General features: G+C 43.0%; 4 protein-coding genes and 1 long non-coding RNA gene across 6 annotated transcripts; 3 read left to right on the top strand and 2 right to left on the bottom strand.

The window, feature by feature from the left end:
* The first annotated feature begins 1,385 nt into the window (after nt 1-1,385).
* On the top strand, nt 1,386-6,985 carry LOC147205195 (betaine--homocysteine S-methyltransferase 1). Its single transcript, XM_086111323.1, has 8 exons — nt 1,386-1,553; nt 2,850-2,982; nt 3,891-4,003; nt 4,118-4,309; nt 4,387-4,534; nt 4,983-5,165; nt 5,702-5,930; nt 6,534-6,985. Exons 1-8 carry the CDS (start codon nt 1,539-1,541, stop codon nt 6,709-6,711), a joined length of 1,191 nt encoding a protein of 396 aa, XP_085967449.1. The 5' UTR covers nt 1,386-1,538; the 3' UTR covers nt 6,712-6,985.
* Nucleotides 6,986-7,653: 668 nt separating this feature from the next.
* On the top strand, nt 7,654-10,131 carry kgd4 (alpha-ketoglutarate dehydrogenase subunit 4). Of its 2 annotated transcripts, none has more exons than XM_086112279.1 (5): nt 7,654-7,908; nt 8,033-8,179; nt 9,019-9,082; nt 9,386-9,585; nt 9,698-10,131. In XM_086112279.1, exons 2-5 carry the CDS (start codon nt 8,126-8,128, stop codon nt 9,713-9,715), a joined length of 336 nt encoding a protein of 111 aa, XP_085968405.1. In that variant the 5' UTR covers nt 7,654-7,908; nt 8,033-8,125; the 3' UTR covers nt 9,716-10,131. The 2 variants fall into 2 exon arrangements, with proteins under 2 accessions (XP_085968405.1, XP_085968406.1); XM_086112280.1 differs by having other exon boundaries at nt 8,022-8,179.
* Nucleotides 10,132-10,179: 48 nt separating this feature from the next.
* On the bottom strand, nt 10,180-15,243 carry pdxp (pyridoxal (pyridoxine, vitamin B6) phosphatase). Its single transcript, XM_086112278.1, has 2 exons — nt 12,424-15,243; nt 10,180-11,230 (listed from the first exon to the last, which is right to left on the bottom strand). Exons 1-2 carry the CDS (start codon nt 13,019-13,021, stop codon nt 10,911-10,913), a joined length of 918 nt encoding a protein of 305 aa, XP_085968404.1. The 5' UTR covers nt 13,022-15,243; the 3' UTR covers nt 10,180-10,910.
* A 1,539-nt stretch (nt 15,244-16,782) lies between these two features.
* LOC147205191 (UDP-glycosyltransferase 3A1-like) lies at nt 16,783-23,152 on the bottom strand. Its single transcript, XM_086112276.1, has 11 exons — nt 22,484-23,152; nt 22,080-22,181; nt 20,388-20,489; nt 20,187-20,307; nt 19,916-20,079; nt 19,673-19,837; nt 19,175-19,383; nt 18,277-18,422; nt 18,116-18,201; nt 17,473-17,692; nt 16,783-17,320 (listed from the first exon to the last, which is right to left on the bottom strand). Exons 2-11 carry the CDS (start codon nt 22,159-22,161, stop codon nt 17,053-17,055), a joined length of 1,563 nt encoding a protein of 520 aa, XP_085968402.1. The 5' UTR covers nt 22,162-22,181; nt 22,484-23,152; the 3' UTR covers nt 16,783-17,052.
* On the top strand, nt 17,058-17,787 carry LOC147205192 (uncharacterized). Its single transcript, XR_015101015.1, has 2 exons — nt 17,058-17,205; nt 17,601-17,787. It is a non-coding gene; the product is annotated as an uncharacterized LOC147205192 (long non-coding RNA).
* Nucleotides 23,153-23,190: the final 38 nt, after the last annotated feature.

The following is a 23,190-nucleotide window of genomic DNA, read 5'->3' as shown; positions in this document are numbered from 1 at the left end:
CTCATAAACATGAATTCTTCACTCCATCGACATATTTGTTCACACTCCCGTTTACGCCAAAGTACAATCTGCAGTCTTCAGTGAGCCTAACATGCATGAAGACCATGCAAAGTCCATTTAGAACGCATGCGGTTGTGGTGAAGTGGTAATCGGCGATGTGGGGGAACTTTGTGACGGCCCAAGAGTGTGGAATCACGATCTTTTGTCACGCATGCAAAAATGAAGTGATTCTGATTGAATCTGGAGTATAGCTTCGATATGATAACTTGATTTACTTTTGAACATGATACAGACTATTTTTTTTGCAGGAGGCATGGTGGGCGGGAGGTCCTGTATGACCCAAGGGCCAAACTGATTAACTTTTAATCATGATCATGATCTGGACAGGGAATGTTAATCTGGATCACATTTAAACCTGCAGCTCTAAAGTTGTTGTTTTTTTTTTAAAGTCAAGCCTCTTCAGAATGACAAATAAATAAATAACTTCTGTATATGAGATTTTGACTGATTAATTTTGGATCATGATGAAGAACGTTCAATTAGAGCGTGGAAAATCTAAATGCATGGCTAACTCCAAAATTTCAAGGGAAGATGTATTTTACAAATTCATTGAAATCTGGATTCAGACCGTAACATACAGTCAAGACCAAAATAATTCATACCCATGTGTTATGAATACTTTCTGGGTTTGACTCGCAAGAGTGAAAAAATCAAGATGCAGCTTATTATGAAAAAAAAAACAGTCATTCAATATGGTTATGAACAGATTTCAATTATATATTGTGGAGCTTATTTCTGTAACCATTTTGACTGACAAAATATTTCTGGATTGGGATCCAGAATTTAGCCAGATTACACAAATCAAGCGATCAGACTGAAAACCTGAGTTACGAAAACTTCACCGAATCGAAATCTAAATAACTTTTGTACCACAGACATATACAGGTACATAAACTGATTTTGCCGTGAGATTGGTTGTTGTGCAGCTTTCTGTTGAACCTTAGATAAGGTTTTCCACTGAAAAAGGAACTTTTGATCATGATCGAGATCAACTCATCCCGCACGACAACATTACATAACATATAAAAGTCAATACAAAAACTCTGGGTTTAATGATTCCCCTGGGTTTAAAGTTCTACATATCACCTATTAGCACTGAATACCCTCATCACTTGGAAAGTGTTGTTGTTGTTGTTGTTGTTGTTGTTTTAAATAGGCATGATTGTTGCGTACAGGCATGTGTATCTTATCAGTGTGTCTAGTCAGCAACACTCACGCAAACCGAGACACACATACAAACCAGAAGTGTAATTCATCCGGAACGAACTAGTAAATGTGCACTGACAACATACTCATTCATCTCAAAAGGTGAGAGGGGGCAGTTGTTGTGTAACTAGTGCTTTGCCAATCAGGGCGTCTCTGGCTTCAACCCCTCCCCTAGTCGCAATGGATTTCAACAAGTGCTCTGACCCTTTTTAATGTCTGCTTCAACCTGTGACAAAGTCTGAGCAATCAGGGGTCCACGCAGCTCTGGGAAAATGGCACCAGCAAAGGTAGGCAATAGCAACTATGAAATTGGAATTGCACAGAGAGTATTCGGAATGGGCATCTCACTAGTTCCTGAAAGCGCTTAAATACAGAAAACATGCCCAAAGTTTGAATCCTTTAAACTGTGCAATGAATTGGAGGTCATAAATAATTGATGGGACGGCCCAGTGGCCCACTGGGTAGCACATCGACCTCACAGTGCAGAGGTATAGGGTTCAATTGCGGCTCCGGCCTTCCTGTGCGGAGTTTGCGTGTTCACCACGTGCCTGTGTGGGTTTTCACCGGGTACTCCGGTTTCCTCCCATATTCCAAGAACATGCATGGCAGGCTAGTTGAACACTCTAAATTGTCCCTATGTGTGAGTATGAGCGCGAATGGTTGTTTTGTCTCTGTGTGCCCTGCGATTGGCTGGCAACCAGTTCAGGGTGTCCCCCGCCTACTGCACGAAGACGGCTGGGATAGGCTCCAGCACGCCCCACGACCCTTGTGAGGATAAGCAGATCAGAAATTGGATAGATGGATGGAAATGTTGGATGGTATTGTGTGCTGTCCATGTGACTATGTGTACCAAGACAGCCAGCGTACCAGTAAACAAAACTTGTCTTGCTTTTATGAAGTTCTCTTGTCCTTTCCAGGCAACAAAATGCAAAAAAGGGAAAATCCGGGAGTGAGTGAGAGCTTTGGTAAAACGAAAAGCCTTCCAAGGCTCAAGCGTTTGGAGTACACTCACAACGTTTATATTCTGAACCAACTGAAACATCTTGTCTGAGAGAATAGAAATACGTCAAAGATCTACTATTAACAACAGACGCGCTGACATTTCGGAAAGGCGAAACGATCCACAAAAACGAAAGGTCTTACTCTCACTTTTTTTTTATCCCAAATTACTAACAGTTTGCATGTTGTCGATGTGACACATTGCATTTTAGGCATCGTGGATTTGATTATGACAATTTCTTATGTGATTAAAAAATAAGTAACTGAATAAACATGACAGAGAGAGCCGAATTAGTTGCAGTGTTTTGCATACTGGTTTTGCATGGCAGTTACAGTCTAAAGTTGCTTTTGTTGATTCAAGCCTCCACAATGCACATGAATGCATCAGTAACAATTCCAAGCATCCCTTTTGCGGTTAAATGCTGCTGGAAGGAAAAACGTGCAAAGCAAAACCTTTACCTTTGTGGCTCAACTTCGATTCCACTAACCCGGGCGGGTGTATGTTTAAATCGGAAAATCGGTTTTATCCGTGTGTTTATTAGCATTCGTAAATTCACATCTCATGCTTTGTTTCCTTCTCTCAGGGAATCTTGGAGCGTCTCAACGCTGGGGAAGTGGTGATCGGCGATGGCGGCTTTGTGTTCGCCCTGGAAAAGAGAGGCTATGTGAAGGCGGGTCCGTGGACCCCTGAGGCTGCCGCTGAGCACCCTGAAGCAGGTGACGATCAGGCATTAACTGACTTTTTTATTTATTTATGTATCTATTTATTTGTTGCTTTGGATCACAAGTGATTTGGGATTTGGGCACTCCGGCATTAGATGTCTCTTTCTCTGCTTCTCTTTTTTTTAATGGTCTTCATTGGTGTTTATCGGGGTCATGTGATAGTTTTGGACTTTTCGTTACCGTATTTTCCAGACTATAAGGCGCACCTAAAAGCATTCCATTTTCTCAAGCTGACAGTGCGCCTTATAATCCGGTGCGCCTTATGTATGGGTCAATATTCAGATTTCTTCGCTCAAGCACTTTGTTTACAGCTGCAGCGGTTGTGAAAGCTCTATATAAATAAAGCTGTATTGTATTGTATTACCCGCGACCCTAGTGAGGATCAAGCGGTTCGGAAAATGGATGGATGGATGGATGTATTGTATTACTTTAGCGTAGCACCATCTAGTGGATGCATAACGCAACGACAGCCACATTTGTAGTTTCTATGCGCCTTATAATGCGGTGCCCCGCATATATGAAAACAGTTTCAAAATAGGCCGTTCAGTGAAGGTGCGCCTGAGACTCGGAAGCGCCTTGTAGTGAGGAAAATACGGTACAGTTAGGATCGGGAATTTCTCCATTGCGAGACTAATAAAGGTTTTCTTATCTTATCTTCTTATCTTCTATTTCGGTTTGACTTTTTTTGGAATTCATTTCGTTTTAATCAGTTTTCAGAGCGGGTTTCTTCATTTTTCTTTGTTTTAATAGTTTGGAAAATACTTAATTTTGATTTAAATACATGAATGTTTTTGAAAGCACTCTTTTTTTAAATGTATTTTCATTTTTGGTTTTCGTTATTTCGTTAGCTTTCGTTGACTATAACAACCGTATATGTGATGTAATTGTGTTTGCTATTCCAGTGCGCCAGTTGCACAGGGAGTTCTTGAGGGCAGGGGCCAATGTCATGCAGACCTTCACCTTCTACGCCAGTGATGACAAGCTGGAGAACAGGGGCCACAAGCAAAGCTACACCGTACGTTCAATAGAATCAGTGTAGTACTTTTTACTCCTATACGTGCATCAGGAGCAGCTCAACTTAGCCGCATTTTAGCATGGCATCATTAAGGTAGTCGGTTTCATTGCACAGGGCGCCCAAATCAATGAGGCAGCCTGCGATTTGGCCCGCGAGGTGGCCAACGAGGGCGACGCCTTGGTGGCGGGAGGCGTGTCTCAGACGCCATCTTACCTGAGCTGCAAGAGTGAAGCTGACGTGAAGGCCACCTTTAAGAAGCAACTGGACGTTTTCATCAAAAAGAATGTGGACTTCCTGATTGCCGAGGTAGAAGCGACTCCTCAGTTCTGCACCTGCATTGTCAATTTTCCATTGTCACACATTGAGGTTTTCCCCTTCCGCAGTATTTTGAACACGTTGAGGAGGCTGTGTGGGCGGTGGAGGTGCTGAAGCAGACAGGAAAGCCTGTGGCCGCCTCTCTGTGCATCGGGCCAGAAGGCGACATGCACGGTGTCTCACCTGGAGAGTGTGCTGTCAGGCTCGTCAAAGCTGGTTGGTGAATTTTTACTTTGCACACAAACACAACTGACTCTGTATTTGCTACAGTGGCGCTTTGACTTGGGAGTTCAATTTGTTCCGCATCCACCTTCGTAACGCAAAACACTCATATCTCAAATCATCATTCCCCAAATAAAAGGAAAATTCCATTAATCGGTTCCAGCCCTTGTACTCCTTCCTACTTTTGTTGTGACTCAAATGCTAAAAAGAGAAAACTCAACAAAAAAAAAAGTACCGGTAACTATAAAATAAACAATCACAATTGGGCTCCATATTTGTGTATGCCGGTTCTGTTCTGAATTAGCAGGCTACTTCCTGGTTGTAGGCTACAAGATCAAACATTTTCATATATAAATCGCAGTAATAGCTCTTTTTTCGCAACAACAGGTTACTTTCTCGTGAATTTTGTGAGCTAACACCAGTGTGTCGTCTTCTTGCATAGGTGCCCAGATAGTGGGTGTCAACTGTCACTTCGACCCACTGACCTGTGTGAAGGCTGTCAAGATGATGAAGGCGGCTGTGGAGAAGGCCGGCCTGAAGGCTCACTACATGGTGCAGCCTCTTGCTTTTCATACACCCGACTGCAACTGTCAGGGATTCATCGACCTGCCAGAATTCCCTTTTGGTAATCACACACACACACACACACACACGAGGTATTACACTTTTAACTCTGAAATAAAGTGTAGAGCTGGAGAGATAAATTAAAAAGTATTGTATTGTAGATTGTAACTGAAGAATCAGCCACTGGATGGTAGGACAAAATAGGAGTTGTGTGCTCCCTCTTACATGTTCCAGTTAAGCAGCAGCATTTTTTAATAGACCTCTCAGAATTTATACCCCAACAAGTACATGTTTGTTAGGGAATCTCTGCAAGTGTCATGAAAATAAAGACAGTTCCCTGGATAGTCAATTCTCATTCTTGGACACTGTTACTAATGCCCCATTTAAAAAAGGCACCGTTATAGCATGTACAACATCAGAGTTTCACGATTGACACCATTACCAACATTTTCCTTGAATGGGTCAAATTTGAACCACAACAGCCTCGGTGTAGACAAATTGTGTAGCATTCCCACAAAAACATGAAAAACAGCAACAACAACAACAAAAAAGTCACACACCTATTGGCACTTTGCAATTCATCATGTCCTTATCTAGGTCTGGAGCCGAGGATTCTGACTCGCTGGGACATGCACGAGTATGCCAGGGAGGCCTACAAAGCCGGCATCCGCTTCATCGGTGGCTGCTGCGGATTTGAGCCGTACCACATCAGGGCTGTTGCAGAGGAGCTCGCGGCGGAGAGGGGAATCACGCCCCCTGGATCGGAGAAACACGGAATGTGGGGTGCCGGTCTGGAGATGCACACCAAACCCTGGGTCAGAGCCAGGTAATCCATAATAACACACTTGTAGAGGTATACCACTGGGTTACATTTGCATAGAGGGCGCATAGGCTGCTATCACCATGTTTCACTGAAGGTATTGTGTTCATATGGTGGTGAAGTGCGTTGTCGATAAGATAAGATAAAAGTAGAAAAACAAAGTATTTGCATGCACAAATATACATTTTGAAATGAACCGTACACAGTACATAATGAAATATGAAATCTAAGATATAACCATATATGCGAATGCATACATGCCGCATAAGGTGCTATTTAAAATGGGTGAGTGGGGGTGAGTCCAGGTTTTCAGGTGCGTCTATTCAATAGCCTGACAGCAGTTGGCAGGAATAGGATAGGAAACGACTGAGATGTTTCATTTTATATTTCTCATCTCTTCAACAAAAACGTGGCTGACTTCCTCACCTGATTCTCTTCTTTTGTCATATTTATACAGTGTTAAACAGTCGTGTGCTCCCACTTAGTGGCCAAAATGGGAATTACATCCCCAAATAATACAAAAAAACGGAGTCATGGCAGGGCCCTAAAAATCCATGAAAAGTCTCTTGTATGGAATCGATGGCATTTCTATATGTTTGTGTGCCATAGAGCTCGTCGTGATTACTGGGAGAAGCTGAAGCCGGCCTCTGGTCGTCCACTGTGTTCCTCCATGTCCAGCCCGGACAGCTGGGGTGTTACCAAAGGCCACGCTGAGCTCATGCAGCAGAAAGAAGCCACCACTAAGCAACAACTCAAGGAGCTGTTTGAGCGCTCAAAAACCCACTGATTTAACAAGTGCCGCCCACCCTCAGACCTGACAGCAGAGATCCACGGAAACACACGTGGGCAAATCAACATTTTCACCCTGTTGACCACCCAGGGGGCCAGATCCTCATTTGAAACTGCCACTGTTGTGTGCGTCTGCTGATTGTAAACTGCTGTAGGGTTCATGTGAAGCCACAGTGGCAGCTCAAGTTTGGAGAAAGCCCCTTTAAGATCGGGATCTTTTTATTTTCCATGAAATAAGACCACTTTGTAAAATAAAAACAGATCTAACAGAAGATGAATCTGTGTCTTGACTGTTGCGATGAGATGCGTGAATAAAAGAATATACAATGGAAATAAATAAAAAAAGAAAAGTTCTCAAATCGAATTTTATAGATTATACTTATAATAGGTAATACAAGAGCCATATTGGAGAATCACCATTAGACATGACAAGGTTTTGGACACTTTTAGATAGTGGTCAAAGGGGTCTTTGGTGTATGATGACCTTCCTATGAGCCTCGACAGCGATGAAACCTGACGTTGTACTTCGAAGTTCAGCATTTTCCCAAGCCTTATTTACATTTGAAGTATGTCATAATGCACTTGAAAACAAAAATGCCATGTAAAGTATATAGTAGACGCCTACTACTATATCACATAGTCAGAACCCTCTGATTTTAGTCCCCGAACAGTAAATATTCTCAGATTTTTGTAACCCTTCCATTGATTGGGCACTCCAAATTGTCCCTAGGTGTGATTGTGAGCATAAATGGTTGTTTGTATATGTATGCCCTGCAATAGGCTGATATATATTTAAATAAATATATATATATATATATATACCTGTATATAAAGTATAATTACAGTATACAGTACTGTATACTTATCTCCCTCTGTCGACAAACTGTTAGTTACCTTGTTGCCTATTGGACGATGCGTATCACGTGACGAGTGTATTATTTCCTGGGTAATGTAAAAATCTGAGAGGTCTTCGATTCGTGTTTAAGACAGATAAGACAGGCACTGATAACCGACACTAACAGATTCTGGACGACATGAGTGCTCTTCAACATATTTTCGTGCATCCTCTTGGAGTATGGGGTGACTGATGGATTTAGGTCTTTAATTTAATTTGGCTGTGTTCTTGTGAGTCTATTTTGGACGCTAAACTACTACTTTTTCTATGCTGACGCAGAGAAGGCTGCTTGCCTGATAGGTAACGTAATATTTGGGGTCGGGGTACATAATTGTTGGTTATTTAAAGGCGGCTATACGTATTGACATCAATGTCATTTACCGTGTGTGCGGTGTCGTCAATTCACTGACCAGAACCTTTGCAGACATCACTGCGGGTTGTGGGCGGTGCCATCTTGTGGCGTGTGAAGAGAAGCGACACGATTTTCCAAACCGGAACTAAAAGTGTGGAGGTCGTCATGGGAAGCAAAGTCAGCTCCAAAATGGCTGCTCCCACCGCTCGCGTTATTCAGGTAACGTCTCTTTTTGACAACTTCACATTTGGTGTGCTTTACGTGTAATTTTCGTGTAAAGTTAATAAACGATAATGTGGCTTTTTGATCGGTGGTAATGCTTGGTGAATTAGCACAAGGAGGCAGACCTATTGCCGTGACAAAATCTGCTTGTACCCTTGTTGGTGTCCTTGTTTTTTCGCTGTCACAAATGTCGTTTTCCCTCGTTAAAAGAGAACCCGTTTTTCCAATTTCAAGTATACTTGCGTAAAATTAAATGTCATGCAGTTGTCTTATGAGCGTGCTCCGGAAGCTGCTAGCAGGCTACGCGGCTGAATTTGGACTGAAATACTGGAAAATAAACGCTGTATTTCCTCAAATGATTATTTTGGAGCGCTTATTTATTCGACTGCTGACAGTAAGCGGCGTTTAATGAACGGGAATCTATTCTAGTGGCATCACTTGTTTTTTAAAATTGATTTATTTCTAAACTTTTACCAGGAACAAAAATAGGTCTTGGAGTTGTTTTGTATGACGTCATCAAGGAACCCACTTAGTTGTCTGTTAATTGCGGCGTGACATTTATCTGAACAACCGATATGATAGCTCAGTAGTTTAACTCGCTTTTGATTTGATTATAAGGAAAATGTGTTGTCAGACTTTGTCAAACAATGAAAAATGAGTCTGCCTACATAGGTGACTTTCCCCCGTCTAAATGTTTTTGTATTTATTACGGAACTATGACCAACAGAACATAAAAAGTCCGGAAATTTTCATTGAATACATACTTTAGGTTGTAGTCTCATTTGAACAGCCCATTGTAGTCCATTCATTCCATCTGATATATTTGCTTTCCTTAGGCTGTGCGGCCTCATGCACCCATGATTAAATTTCCCAGCAGAGAAGGCATCCCGAAGCCCAGTGGTGAGTTGCATCGTTTTTTTCCCAAAATATGACATTAAATGAAAACCCAAACCACGATTTAGTTACCTTTTTTCAATACACAAGTCTTGCATTAGACCTGATACTCGGTGTTCGAATACCATTTTTGGTATACTGGCTCCCTCTAGCGGTTTGTCTTAGAATTACTCTCCAAGTACAGTTCAATTGTGTGCACGATACACATATAAGTGTAACAAGTTTGAGAGCCACCATATTAGACTTTTAAGGGCAAGTAGTTGTTAATTTACCGCATATTTTGATAACCGCATTATCTTTCTCCTCCAGTCCAAGAAGCAATGAAAACTTTATTAGTCACCGTCCCACAACCCAACAGTTCGGCATCAGCCTCAGCTGCACCACAAATAATAAGTCGTGTAACTTTCCCGCCCATCCCGGGCACACCCGACACCTTGGCGTCCGTTCAGCTGCTCCCAGCGAGGTACCGCCGGAGACCACTGGTGGTCGAAGAAATGGATTACATTCAGGTAAATTAGCCAATGGTTAAATATAATGAGTCACGATTATAGCTGTGTACTTTGTGTTTTATATAATGAGTTACGATTATAGTGTGTACTTTGTGTTTTCTTGTTGTTCCAGCGTGGTGGACCAGAATGATGTGTCCCGTTTCAATAACTGCAACCAAAGTCCTTGCCTATGGTGGTTATCATCCTGATGGATTTTCATTTCTTGGCACAAAAAAAACCCAAAGCCACAACACACAATGTAGAATAAAATATTACACAAATACTCTCATTATGTACATATTTTTATTATTGAGTATGTTTGTGTTTTGATGACCTTTTGAAGGACATTTCTTCTGGACAAACGAACACTGAATGTTCTTGCATTGGCATCTTGCACCAGACTGCTTTTTTTTTTTTTTTTTTGCTTCTGTTGACTAACTTGTGTGGTCTGTGGAAAACATTGCTCCAGAGTTCTTCCCACAACTGAGGTCTGTTTTTCATGACACAGAGTTGGGCGGTGTTTGTTCCAATGCTACATCCAAGTCATTAAAGCAATATTCTATTTTGTTTTGGTGTTCCTGTGTGTGTGATGTCAACGCGAAACACGCAACTATGTTTAGCATAAATGCAGTTTTTATTGTTGCCAACATGCTCTATGCTAACACTGAATAATCACAAAAGTGAGGTGGTCACTTACATCCATGTGACAGGCTGTATAAGAGGTAAAAAATAATCCCTCAATTAGTGGCTTCACTGCAGCCAGTAAATTGTAATACTGTCTTATCACATGTGACTGACAGATTGTCAAATGGAGAAATGCTGTTGATATACAATTAGTTGTGATGTTGGTGCTTCCAGGCTAAAATGAAATGTTCACTCGTCGTCCCCTGCACCATAAATACTCATCCGGTATCAAGACATGAAAGCTCATAGAAGGTGCAATATAAATGCTGAAACAATTGGTCACAAATGGCTAGGACGCTTAACACTGAGGTATGCTTGAAATTACAGTAGTTCATCATTCAAAAATTCACACAGGACCCCCCACCCATCCTGTGTAATTTGCTGAAGATCAGTTTTTGTGCCCTTCCTGATATATCCTTAGATGCCACAGCATGACACCAAAACCCTCTCAAAATGTTATGAAACATTTTAACTGAGAGACACTTTTATGTCAGGGAGGAGCTCAGTTTTGGTGCAGAGATTCTTTACTCCCTGCGCATGTACTGAGGGTGATTTTTTTTCTTCTCAAAACAATTTGTAAGCGATTTTTTAAGGATGGGTGAGAGGTGTCAATTGCTTTTTTTTTCCACACACTGCACTGATCAGTTGCTCTGCTCTTGCAACTACTCAAATGCAGACAACAAATCAGCAATGGTGTCCACCACATAGTCCGGCACCAGGCTCTGGTACTCCTCACTATTCTCATACTGGTGGGCCTCCTCCATCTGGGACACCCCAGTGAGGGTAAGCATGGTGTCCAGGCCGCAGTTGGAGCCGAACAGCATGTCGGTCTCCAGGCGGTCGCCCACCATTAGGCACTGGGCCGGGTCCATGCCCGGGAACTGGCTGGAGATGCACTCAAACATGTAGCGGTTCGGCTTGCCGATCACTGTGGCCTTGCGGCCCGAGGCCACCTCGAGGGCTGCCATGAGGGATCCAGAACCTATCAAGGAAGACAAAAACCAGGATGGATCAATATCAAATGTAGCAATGTCATCTCTCTGAACAAGTCTGCTGAGATACTGGAATCCACTGTGCCAATGACATTTGTGCAACAAAACAATCAGGTTCTAATAAAGTCAAATTGACCCTGTTTGCCATTATTTCAATGACAATGAAAATCAATCTAATATACCCATGACAATCAATAGTTGCGCACTGTTACAATACTGCGTCTTTAGATAAGTAGTGATGACTTTGGCAATTGTGAGATGATCGTGGTACAGTGTATCCCGTTACATTCTCCAATTGGTCATGGCGAAATCAGATTGTGGAATCACAGGGCACACAAAGACGAACAAGCATCTGTGCTCGCACTCAGAACGAGGGACAATTTAGAGGGTTCCATTAACCTGCCATGCATGTTTTTTGAATGTGGGTGGAAACCGGCGTACCCGGAGAAAACCCATGCAGGGTTTATGCGAACTCCACACGGGATGGCCGGAGCCGCAATCGAACCCTGCACCTCTGCACTGTGAGGTTGACGCACTTGTGAGGATAAGCAGTTTAGAAAATGGTGGATAGATGTTCAAAAAAGAGAACGACTTTTACATTACCTTCAGTTGTTGATCATAGATGTGCTGTTGTTTAAGACAGTTCTGCTTTGCAGTGGATTCACTGCACTGCAAATATGAAATGATCCCAAATTTTGCACATTCTGTTTTGCAGTAACTTTTTACTCCTGGTTAAGACATAGACACTGTAGCGCCAACATATTTCTACAGTGAGTGGAGCGTGAGCCTGCAATATTGGTCCAAATGGAAAATGATCTTTGGGGCATCGCTTTGAGGTATGGTTTTTGCTTCACATGATTAAAGCATTTTAAATGCTTTGTAACAATTGTATGGCACCTCTAGAAATTACAACAGCATTTGGTGCGGTGAGGCATTTATTCGGTGATTAACTTGCAGCATGGTTCATTAGACCCTAGCCAGCATGAATAGTGGGAATTCGCGAGTAAGAGCCTGGTAACAAACACACCTGCATTGCACCAGTCGCGCTAATTGTGTATCAGTGACTCGTGATGATTCAAACTTTAATACCTAATTTAGTTGTCCTAATCAGTTGTGGAAAAGACAATACAGTCAAAGGCTAAGAATAACCCTCGGCTGAGTACCCGGAGCACCACGTTCGTACCTGGCAGTATCCTTCCACTTGACAGCGGGTGCCAGGGGTCGTTGTCGGTGGCCAGGAACAAGCAGTTCGGGTCCTTCAAGTAGCACGACGCCTTGGCCAGCTTGAGGAAGGTCAGTTTGTCGTCGTGGCCCACCAGCACCGCCTTGACGTCCGCGGCCAGGTCGCAGTCGTAAATGGTGGCGTCCGGTTCGTCCGCCTCCTCCACGCAGGGGATTCCCGCCTCCCGGAGCTCGTCCCGGAGTCCGTCGCAGCCGACGACGAACACCTGACCGCGCAGCTTGGCCACGTCCCGCAAATAGAGGGCCGAGCAGTACGACGAGCTGAAGATGTGCTCCAGTGCGACGGCGGTGAAGCCCAGCCGGTAGAACTTGTGTACGTACTTGTCGCGCGGCCTGGTCGAGTTGTTGGTGACGAACACGACGTTTTTGCCCTGCCTCATGAGCGAGTTGACCACCTGGGCCGCGCCCGCCACGGCCTTCTCACCGTGCCACAGGACCCCGTCGCAGTCGAACAGGAAGAACTCCTTCGCCTCCAGGAGACCTCGTATCTGCGCACCGCGAATTTTCCGGCAAGCTTTGAAGCCATATGTGGCCGCCATGGCGGAGTTGTCCTCGGCCTCTTCCGTGTTTCACCTCCAAGCGCGTCGCCGTGTTAGGAGCTGGACCATAATAATGCGTTTGACGGAGAGGAAATACGGCAGCGTGAGTAAGCGTTGTTAATTCATATAACGGAGAAGATCATGGCCATGTTACGTTCCGCCTTTCAGTTATCGAAAGGAAGGTTGACGTAAGGTTACGCCCACCTGGTCAAATTCTGACCAATCGGATTGCAGTGGCGCTTTGACCAATCAGGAACATATTACTACATGAAGATAATGAGGAATGATGATTCAAAACCTACATTTTTTTTCTCTTTGAGATATATTTTTAAAATGTTATTCATGAACACAACATACATTGTACATAGAAATAAAGTATATTTTTAAATAAATAAGGTTGGTAAATCGGTTGGACTTGATCATTTAATAAGTAGCTCGCATGCTGAAAAAATGTGGGCACCACTGTTGTAAGATATGTACACTGGATTGACGGATTTATGTACTGTATATCTTTTTATTGTTAATGGGAACAAAATAATACTAATTAATTGCAATTAATGGTATACAAAATTATATGATTGTGCCATTGTTATGTCCAATCTCAGGAGCCTGAGGGTCTTCAGTGAACCTAACCTAACATGCATGTTTTTGGATTGTGTGAGGTACTTTGTGCTCCATTATTAGTAATGAACGAAAATTGGAATACTACTAATAATAAAATGCAACCTATTCCAATATGTTAAGAGACGTTCCCCAGCCTAAAAGTGGCTGTGATTTCAAAAACTGTTCAGGCATAAGAAGCAAAGGCCAACATGACAGTCATTCCGGCTGGTCCACCAAAACGGTATGAATCGTTTCGAATCTGTAGATTTGTTACATACTATTGTTGCTGTATTATGGATTTTTATCAATCAATCCTCTATAATGCTGTACCTCTTACGGTTGCGGGTGAGCTGGAGCTTCCATCATCCCAGGTGCTGTACACCCTGGACTGGTCGCTGGCCGATCACAAGGCGCAACATGTCACACTCAAATTCACATCTATGGGCAAGTAACGCGTGTTTTTGGCATGTGGGCGGGAGTCGGAATACCCAGAGAAAAACCCATGTAGCCAGGATTCAAACCCAGATGCGTATAACTCTGAGGCAGATGTGCAAACTACTGGTGCACCATGCTGCCCTATTAAAAAAAAATTGAGACCCAATTTTGTAAGGAAGTCAAGTTAGAGCAAATTAACAAATACACTTGTGAAAGTCACTTACCAGAGGCACACATTCTACACCACTAGATAGCGCTACATCCCCATCATTAGGGACTGGAATTTGGAACCAAGATCCTGAGTTTGAATCCCAGCTCAAGCCTTCCTGGGTGGAGTTTGCCTGTTCTCATATGCAGTGAAGTAACGTGTTAGGTAACGGTTACCATCATAAGAATTATATCAACTGTACAGACATTGTTTAAAGTGACATTTCAACATTCTTATTTGTCATATAAGTGTAGGGATGTGACCCATGCACACACAGAAAAAATAAAGAAATAAAACCACAAATAAAGTGAAATTACTCACCCATCACACATTTCTTCGTTGTCATCGTTGGTATCCTTCTGCGGTGACATCACAAAAACAGAAAAGCCAAAGGAAAAAAAAAACCCAAAACACTTGTGGAGTTTAAGCTTTAGATGCTCACTGAGTTGAGGTCTCACTAGATTTTTCGGCATCTCCCACGATGATTTGAGCCCCCAACGTTTAAAAGGGTTTAAGATTTTGTTTCATTTTCATGGGCTAAACCAGGCGTGCCAATTTCACCATTTCATTGTCGCCGTGTAGCAATGCAGGCAATGAACCACTGCGCACTATCACATTGACTTTACCGCCCATGTGAAGCAGCGGATTATAGACGTGTGAACGTGTTGTTTCATTCCGTGAATCGTATTGTTTTTCTTTTTTAACATTTCGTGCCAATGGCTTGTCAGATTCTTTCCCTCCTCTCGTCTAATTTGTTTGCTTTCATTCCTCTTCTGCTTCATTGGCGTTTCATCTTTTGTTTTTTTTCCCCTCCTTTGCCATTATTATCTGTCCCCCCGCTTGCTGTTATATTATGCCTGGGCCTGTTTTGCCCGGCCCACTTGGGATTGCGTGCGAGGCAGAGGAAGACATACTGGCACCTGCAACTGCCAGACAAATGAAAGGAAGAGATGGCATGAAGGATTGGACAGCTGAATGGGGGGAGAGAGAACATGCCGTTCTAATTGGTCATTTTTTTCCCTTGCTAATTTATCTTTTCCCCCCAACACAGATGTAAGGGGTGGGAAGAAGGGCAGAGGAAGGGGAGGGGAGCGGTCCTCCAAGACCTTTTCTGCTCTCCACTGCGGGGTGAGCGCTGACCGTGAACATTGGCGGGCCTTGTGTAGGAGTGGGAAGCAGACTGTGCCAATAAGCAGGGGAGGCCGCGGGGGTCGGAGTTGAGGCCTGCAGGTGTGGGTGCCAAAAGAAGAGCCTGGAGGCCACACGGCCACCCCCCCCCCCCTAGCCCCCAAACTCACATGCACACAAACACACACACACAACCGCTTCAAGCACAGTAAGGTCAAAGCAGCACGGAGGTGTGGGACAATGCAGCAGCAGTGCTGCACAAAGACGTCTATGTCCAGTGCTGGAGAGTAACAAAGTACAAATATTCAATGACTGTATTTCAATCGCTCGCTGTAATCTGAATATTTTTGTTCAATTGCCTTTTAAACTTTTACTCCAAAAGTTTTGAAACAGATAGGGCGGTGCCTTGAGATTGTCTTGACGTAGGAATTTCGGGAGATTTTCTGTCTCGAGATACTGTACAAGTATACTTCAGACCCCCACCACTAGGTAGTGCTAGCAAATGTCACAATATCCAGCCACCTTCCATTCACATTGGTTTCCTTCTAGTGGAAGGACAATTCATTTGGAGGCAGTAATGTGTTTGGGTTGGTTTGCCAGCTGCCAATAGAGCCCACAGATGAACAAGAAGGACATTAATTTAGGTCATGTTCATGCATGTTCTGTTTGCAGGTTATGCGGAGAGCAAATTTGATTTCTATGAGTATTTCTAGAGTAAATACTGTTGAGTACAATTTTGCATGTTGCTGCACCCTCCGCGTAAGACATTATTTTCTGCAATTACATTTTTTTCTCAACATTTGTTGTCATGTTGAGTAAAAAAAAATATTTTAACATTTTTCTGTGTTCATCTGTATTGACAGTACTGTACTTTATATTGGAATAAAATGTTAACGTACTTGGTTTAGTTTTCAGTACAGATCATTTAAAACTGTCAGTTTAAAAACAATGTTAAAAAAATTGTGATCATAATCGAGACTGGACAATATGAAAATATATATCGTGATCATTTTTCGTTCGTCATATCGCCCAGCCCGCGATTGATGGGGTACTTTTGTTCTGGAACTTCAGCCAGCCTGGCTGATAATGCCATTGGTGGAGATTGTTGCTCGGGAAGTGGTTCGGATAGTTAGTGTTGAAACCGTGTTACACAAGTGTCGAATGGTTCACTCACAGACAAATTTTCAGAATGAGGCTGAGACTAAAGATTTACTTGATTGTCTGACTGAAGTGATGGGTGGTCTGCCATTCCGAAGAAAGCCAACTGATTATATGTAAGCTATTTAAAAATCACATTTCTGTAATATGTTCCCTTTAAAATCTCACTTAAAACATTCCTAGCTTCAGATGATTTCCAAATCCAAACAAATCACACTTGAGTTCAACGTTTGAGGTTCCACTGAGACTTTGAATCATTTTATTAAAAAAATGTGTTTTCAGGACTTTTGATCACGTAAAGATCTTCTACATCAACATGACTGGCCTTATTTGAATACAAATTCCATGCTGGGCTTGCAACAACCATGCTAAATGTGAAGAAATGGGTAAAATGCAACCTATGATCAAAAGGTCTCAGGTTTGATTCCCTTGAGCAAGGCAGCTGACGCAGTTATGAGCTGGATCGACAGAAGGTTTCCCCAGGAGACCAAGAATGCTACTATTGTGTTTTCTTACTGTCACCTTTGCTTGTCTTGCTCTTGCAGAAAATCCAGCAGAGAAGGATGGACCCGGCAAGACCCATCACGACGAGGCAAAGCACGTCCAGCAGGCATCTCTGATACCACGACTGCTGCAGTGAGGCAGGCCTCAGGTGAGCTCCCCCTCCGCTGTGTAGGATGTGCTCCACCCACTGCACAAGTCTAAGTGCGGGGGGCACTGGGTGTGATCTGTGGATACGGCTGAGGGACAAAGCTGCCGACTTGAAACTAGTGGTGGAGGAATCACAGGAAGAATATAAGCAAGAAAGATATCATTACATAAGCATTTACATTATCAAAGGTCTTGTAAATTTGTATGACTAATCTGGCTGGAGGGTTTTTCTTCATAAAATCTTTGCTTGTGAAACCATGCAAGTCACCTGACATTCCGTATGACAGTTTGGATGGTGGAGCTCAGCAGCTTGCCGGTGATCCGCGTGGGGCTGATGGCGAGGCCGAGGCCTTTTGCTTCAGCCCTCACTACGTTGTCAAACTGATCTCCAAACAGGGGGATGCCCAGCACGGGAACGGCGTGATACACCGCCTGCAGAAGACTGTTCTGTCCTCCGTGGGTGATGAAGAGGCGCACCTTGTCATGTCCTTGGAAGAAATGGGAATGTTTGATTTGAAAAAGGTGATGAATATATTAAATATTTAAATAATAATCATTTTAAAAACCGCATAGCAACATCTAACATATGTTTCTGATGTGATAGTTTTTTTTTTACTGTACTGGATATGCAAAGACTAAATTATCAGTACGTGAGGAAGGTGGTTTGCTGCGATTAACTGACCGCCAATCAAGGATGTAACTTTCCACAAAGTCAGGAAGGATAGACAATGGCTGTACTGCCCAATACCCAGTTATGACTGACGCTGTTTCAATTGCATTGATTTAATAATTAGAAACGCAATGTGATGCAGTTCTACACCAATGATCACCACCCAACCGCTGTCAAGTAAAAGCGAATATGTTCACATACAACCAAGTGTTATGCGGTGTATAATAAAGTGGATAAACACCGAGCAAGTCATTGAGAGGCAGCCAGTCCACGAGTAAGAGATTGGAAGGTTTGCTCAAGTGACGTGGCCAAAGGTCACGGTCATACCTGAAAGCAAAAAGTAGCATCAACATCGAAAAACAGAGTTTTTAGGTGAGTGCAAACATCATGACTAGCTGGTACCTCCAGATCACACCCTGGGGGATCATGCAAAAGCCATCCACTAATTCCACCAGAAGCCGGTCCACAGACACAGAAGAGACCATTGATCCCAATGTCACGATGATGAATCCTGACTCTCCGAAACTGGAGATCCACAAGTCAAGATCCTGCAAGGGACACAAGAATAGACCTTGTTTGACTATGTTAATTGAGACATGATGCATGTTTTTTTTCATACTTGAAAACTGTTCCCAGGCGTCTTAAAAACATGGCTGTGACCCATGTTCATCACCAGTGGTGGGACATTGTGATTTCCGAGGGATGTTGCAGAAATGATCATGTGAAAACGTCAGCACCCATAGGAATTTATGGAAACAAGTTTTGTATTGATTTATACTTCTTTCCTTCACTGTGAGAGAGATTGCGAGAAATCATTAAAATGATCAGTACATCATTAATTATTCATAACAATTCAAGGTCTGAGCAAATGTGTTATTTCAGAAGTGCGTATCAAACTGGTTGGCAGTAGCCCTTCACATTAATCACTACCCAAGAAGGAGCTCTCACTTTCAAAAAGATTGGTGACCCAGTGCCATAATGTGTGCAATGTGGCGCATGGTCACATCGCCACACACAACCCCCTCCACGCCGCCACTGAGTCCTCAACTCCACAAACTATTGAGTCCTGTACGTGTCACTTTTCACAAACTATCACTGTTGGCGAAAGCTGCTGTGCAAATGAACAAAATTCAGCACTGCTGCTTATTTTAGCCATATTCAACCAATTCACTTTTTACCCCCCCACCCCTTAATGGGTGGGCAGGCACTCCAGAGACCCAACTATTTGTACAAAAATAATAAAGAGTCCATTTCCAAAATAAGCTACATATCAGAATATGTTGTAATGAAGAGCACTGACCCGTTCTAGAGGCTCAGCAGGTTTATTGAGGAGCCCCCCCATCAACACGGTGGCAGGCAGGAGAGGCTGCGGGAACTCAAGGGAAAAGTCGGTGTTGAATGCCCAGAGTTCTGCCCTCTGGTGGAATTCGTCCAGGCCACCAGGCGGGGAGCCCGAAGCAAGGTGTTGCTCGGCTATGTCCTTGAAAATGGACCAGACAATTTTCTGACCTTTTCATGAGAAGCGGAACATTTTAGGGCGTTGTTAGGACAGTTGTTTTTTTGTTTTTTTTATATTCTTATGACATTTTCAAAACGAAAGTCTAACCTCAAAATTACAATGCCACGAATAAAATGATAATTTGAACAATTGATAAATGTTTTATGAGGTCAACAGTTTGATTCTGTCATGTATTCATACAAATTTTATTTTAGATGACCCGTATTCCGCAACATTTGAGTCCACTGTAATCTAATGAAGCAATGCAGATAACAGTTGATACACTTTAGGCATCCTTACCGACAGCACCCAGCAACGTGTACATGAAATTCTTTGCACGATCCCAGATGTCCATGCGATCCGACAACTGGGAGCTGAAAGCTGGCACTGAGGAAATGGAGGCCGGGATGGCAATGGACAGGGGGCCATTCAAAGAACCTGGATAAAAGGCGATGTAGGGGATACCTGGATGAGGTAAAATAGGAGTGGAATGAAATCTTCAGAAGTCTCTACACTTATATTTAATAGATAATCACTGAGTACCAAGTTTGTGTGCTACGATGAAGGAGCAGGGGTTAAAAGCATCCAGGATAGCGACGTCATATTGCTCCTTCTGGAGGAAAGTTATTTGATCGTCGTCCCCTAAGAGCTTGTCGCACTGATAGGAAAGGTGGCCCATGAAGTTCAAAAAGCCATAAAAGCTGTCCCTGTTCAAAGAAAATTAGTTTGATTCCAAATCTTAACAGTAAAGAAGGTGGGGGTCATGTTTACCACGCATAAAATGAATGTAAAAAGCTGATCAAAAGCGTGGTACCGGCCCAGTAGAAACTGTGCTTGTTGTTCCAAGAACCAGCCGTTGTACTGCTTAATGTAATCCTCTCCAAGGGACCAGGTGCTGGTCCGGTAGCTGCCATTGCGACCAGCGTAGGACAAACCTGACAGACGTGATGTTACGTTAAAAAGGAAAATACAAATTCATGTTGCAGAAAAAGAATACAGCAATCTGAAACAATACCTGTAATGACAGGGTTGCCCAGCTGCAGGAGCATGCGAACTTCGTGGCCGTGCAGGTGGAAGTTATGGGAAATCTCGTCAAATAACAAATAGTGGCTTCCTCCTGCAGGAGAGACGGCATTGCCGGGCTCGTAGGGCTATACAGTACTCAGGGGTCACTTTATTAGATACAGGTACAGCTAATGAGGAACCTGAAGCCTATCCCAGCCGACACCAGGTGAAAGGCGGATTACACCCAGGACTGGTTGTCAGTCAGTCATAGGGCACATGGAGGCTAACATACATTCACAGAAAATTTAGAGTGGGAAGTCAACTCAAAAATATTCTTTTCAATATGTTCTATGCAACCTAGCTTGTCCAAACACAGGATTCAGATTAATATTGACTTTGTGCAATATGAATTAGGGAGGCACGGTGGGCGACTGGTTAGCACGTCCGTCTCACAGTGCAGGTGCACGGTTTGATTTCGGCTCCGGCCTTTCGGTGCGGAGTTTGCATGTTCTCCCCATGCCTGCGTGAGTTTTCCCCAGATACTGCGGTTTTCTTGTCTCAGGTTAATGGGACACTCTAAACTGTGACTAGTGTGAGCGTGATTGGTTGTTCGTCTATGCGATTGGCTGACAACCGGATCAGGGTTTGCGCCGCCTACTGCCCGAAGACAGCTGGGATAGGCTCCAGCATGCCGTGACCCTCGTGAGCATAACAGGAAGAATATGAATTTGTCATTTTGCCACTTGCTGTCGAGTGAAAACGACATCACAGTGGCTCAAGGCTCAGGTAACGACCAATCATGGATCACCTGTTTTTTTAGGTTCAGTCATGATGTCATTTTCAGTCGACAGCAAGTGTCAAAATGGCAAAATGCTGCTCAATTCATATTGTAATATCTGTTTCTTGTATTTGTGTGACGTCATAGAGAGGGGAGGAGCCAGGTTGGGGGAATATTGTCATATACAGTTAGTCTGAGTGTGGAGTGCATGGGCGTGAGTTGTGGCTAACAGCAACTCCTATGAATGAAAAACAACAGATTGCATCAGCGACTGCGTGCATCCTTCTTTCCGCATTGAAGGGCATTACATTATTTCACAAACACAATTTTAATTAGAATGTAATATTTACACTCTTGGGGACGCAAAGAAAATGTTATTGTCAAGAAAATTTTTGACTTGACTTCTCTTTCAAATGGACATACCCTTATGCAAGTTTTGGGGGATGTGAGAGGAAACTGTATAGTGTATAAATATTTGGGGGGAAAAGAGTCATTTTTTAACTTTTGACCCTTCATTTTACTGATGGGTCAATATATTTAACATACCAAGTAAATTGAAAATACAAAAAAATCACATTATCTTATTAAAAATTTGTAAATTTCCCCAGTGTGGGACAAATAAAGGATATCTTATCTTAAAATAAGAATAGAACAAACCCATGATAAGAAGTTTAGTTCAATTTCTTTCCCCACATTTAAACATTTTCCTTGAATTTTAAACTGCAAAATGTGTTAATCAGAGCCACAACATAGCATAAGGAATCAGTGCCCAGACAGTCCACTTATTCATTAAAAATATATCCATTTAAAAAATAAATAACTATAGAATTTCCTGTGTCATATTTTCATCTGCTCTTTTGACGGCTAGTTAAAAAGAAAATGGGGGTGTGTTAAAGAAAAAAAAAAGCATGCTCCCCTACTCACCAATTAGGCAGACAGTCAGGATCTTGGCAGACTGGAGCAGTGGGAGAGCCAGCAGCCAGCACATCCAAACCACAAGCCCCATGTCGTTGGTGCCACCCTGATCTGCGGCCAAAGTCCCGTAAATAGTCTTCCAGTTCAAAAATAAACTGTAATGGAAGCGTTCTTGTGCGAGTGTCTGCCTTGTAAAACTCACAGTAAAATTATGATTGCGGACAGGAGCAGGCACAATTACAATGGGAAAACAATTTCACGCACGAAAAAACAAAAGAATCCAAAAAATAGGTTGATTAGAAAGAAAGAGAGCATTACATTCAGAGTCAAGCCGATGAAAGGGAGAAAGCACATACAATGTCTGAGTGTCACTTTGCTTGGCTGTCAGTGTAGATTAATGCAAAAGATCCGACCTGAAGGCGCTGATCCTTGTCATTCAGGAGTCGGCACGCCAGTCTGTGTGCGTGGTTCTGTCCACATAACACATTAGCCTCTCCGTTTTTCTTCTAAAAGTCAGACACTCACATGTCTACCAGCATTGGACCTGCAGTGTTAATGAAAGGGAGGGACCAGGAGGAGGAGCGGCGGCAAAAGGGGGGCTCAGGGTCCCCCAAAGCACGTTTTCAATCAAATTGGATAATTAGGAATGTTAACTAAAGGCAACACAATTATAATTCAGCATTAGCCATCTTGGCCTGCATTGATAGTCCTGTTTTTGACAAAATGTCATTTACTCGCTAATATTAGCTTTAAAATAATGCATTAATGATATGTTTGCTTTGCTGATTTTGAGATTGATTGGAAGGGGCGCAGCAGTAGGTAGGACAGCGCATCCCGGCTAAATGAGCTACAATAGGGTTGCGGGTGCTCCGGAAGGTCGCTGCTGGCAACTGAGGCTTGACATGTAGGCTATCGTGGACAATGCGCTCATTGTAGACGCAAAACGATGCTCCTCTGTGTCAGAGAGGTCATTAGAAAAACAAGTGAATCAGAAAAACTGCTGGAGTGTTTCAGGAAAAAGAATGCAGAGTCAGAGAGGTCAGTCCCATCATGGCTGATGTTTTCAGTCAGCCTGCCTTGACACTTAACTCAAGTTTTCATGTTGAAACTGCAGAATAGT

This window comes from Hippocampus guttulatus, chromosome 5 (genome assembly GCF_054856545.1).
Source record: "Hippocampus guttulatus isolate MCC_2025c chromosome 5, RoL_Hgut_1.0, whole genome shotgun sequence".
Classification (NCBI taxonomy): domain Eukaryota; kingdom Metazoa; phylum Chordata; class Actinopteri; order Syngnathiformes; family Syngnathidae; genus Hippocampus; species Hippocampus guttulatus.
This window is presented reverse-complemented; position numbering and strand designations above follow the sequence as displayed.

What these genes read in the sequence shown, in the direction of transcription:
- LOC147205195 (XM_086111323.1), top strand. An exon ending in GCCACAAGCAAAGCTACACC is followed by an intron (nt 4,004 to 4,117) that starts GTACGTTCAATA and finishes TTCATTGCACAG; the next exon opens with GGCGCCCAAATCAATGAGGC. An exon ending in CCTGCCAGAATTCCCTTTTG is followed by an intron (nt 5,166 to 5,701) that starts GTAATCACACAC and finishes GTCCTTATCTAG; the next exon opens with GTCTGGAGCCGAGGATTCTG.
- pdxp (XM_086112278.1), bottom strand. Translation starts at nt 13,021, where the DNA reads ATGGCGGCCACATATGGCTTCAAAGCTTGCCGGAAAATTCGCGGTGCG. An exon ending in AAGTGGAAGGATACTGCCAG is followed by an intron (nt 11,231 to 12,423) that starts GTACGAACGTGG and finishes CTTCCTTGATAG; the next exon opens with GTTCTGGATCCCTCATGGCA.
- kgd4 (XM_086112279.1), top strand. Translation starts at nt 8,126, where the DNA reads ATGGGAAGCAAAGTCAGCTCCAAAATGGCTGCTCCCACCGCTCGCGTT. An exon ending in CCACCGCTCGCGTTATTCAG is followed by an intron (nt 8,180 to 9,018) that starts GTAACGTCTCTT and finishes TGCTTTCCTTAG; the next exon opens with GCTGTGCGGCCTCATGCACC. An exon ending in AGGCATCCCGAAGCCCAGTG is followed by an intron (nt 9,083 to 9,385) that starts GTGAGTTGCATC and finishes TTTCTCCTCCAG; the next exon opens with TCCAAGAAGCAATGAAAACT.
- LOC147205191 (XM_086112276.1), bottom strand. Translation starts at nt 22,161, where the DNA reads ATGGGGCTTGTGGTTTGGATGTGCTGGCTGCTGGCTCTCCCACTGCTC. An exon ending in GGGCAACCCTGTCATTACAG is followed by an intron (nt 20,308 to 20,387) that starts GTATTGTTTCAG and finishes CACGTCTGTCAG; the next exon opens with GTTTGTCCTACGCTGGTCGC. An exon ending in GCCTCTCAATGACTTGCTCG is followed by an intron (nt 17,693 to 18,115) that starts GTGTTTATCCAC and finishes ATTTCTTCCAAG; the next exon opens with GACATGACAAGGTGCGCCTC.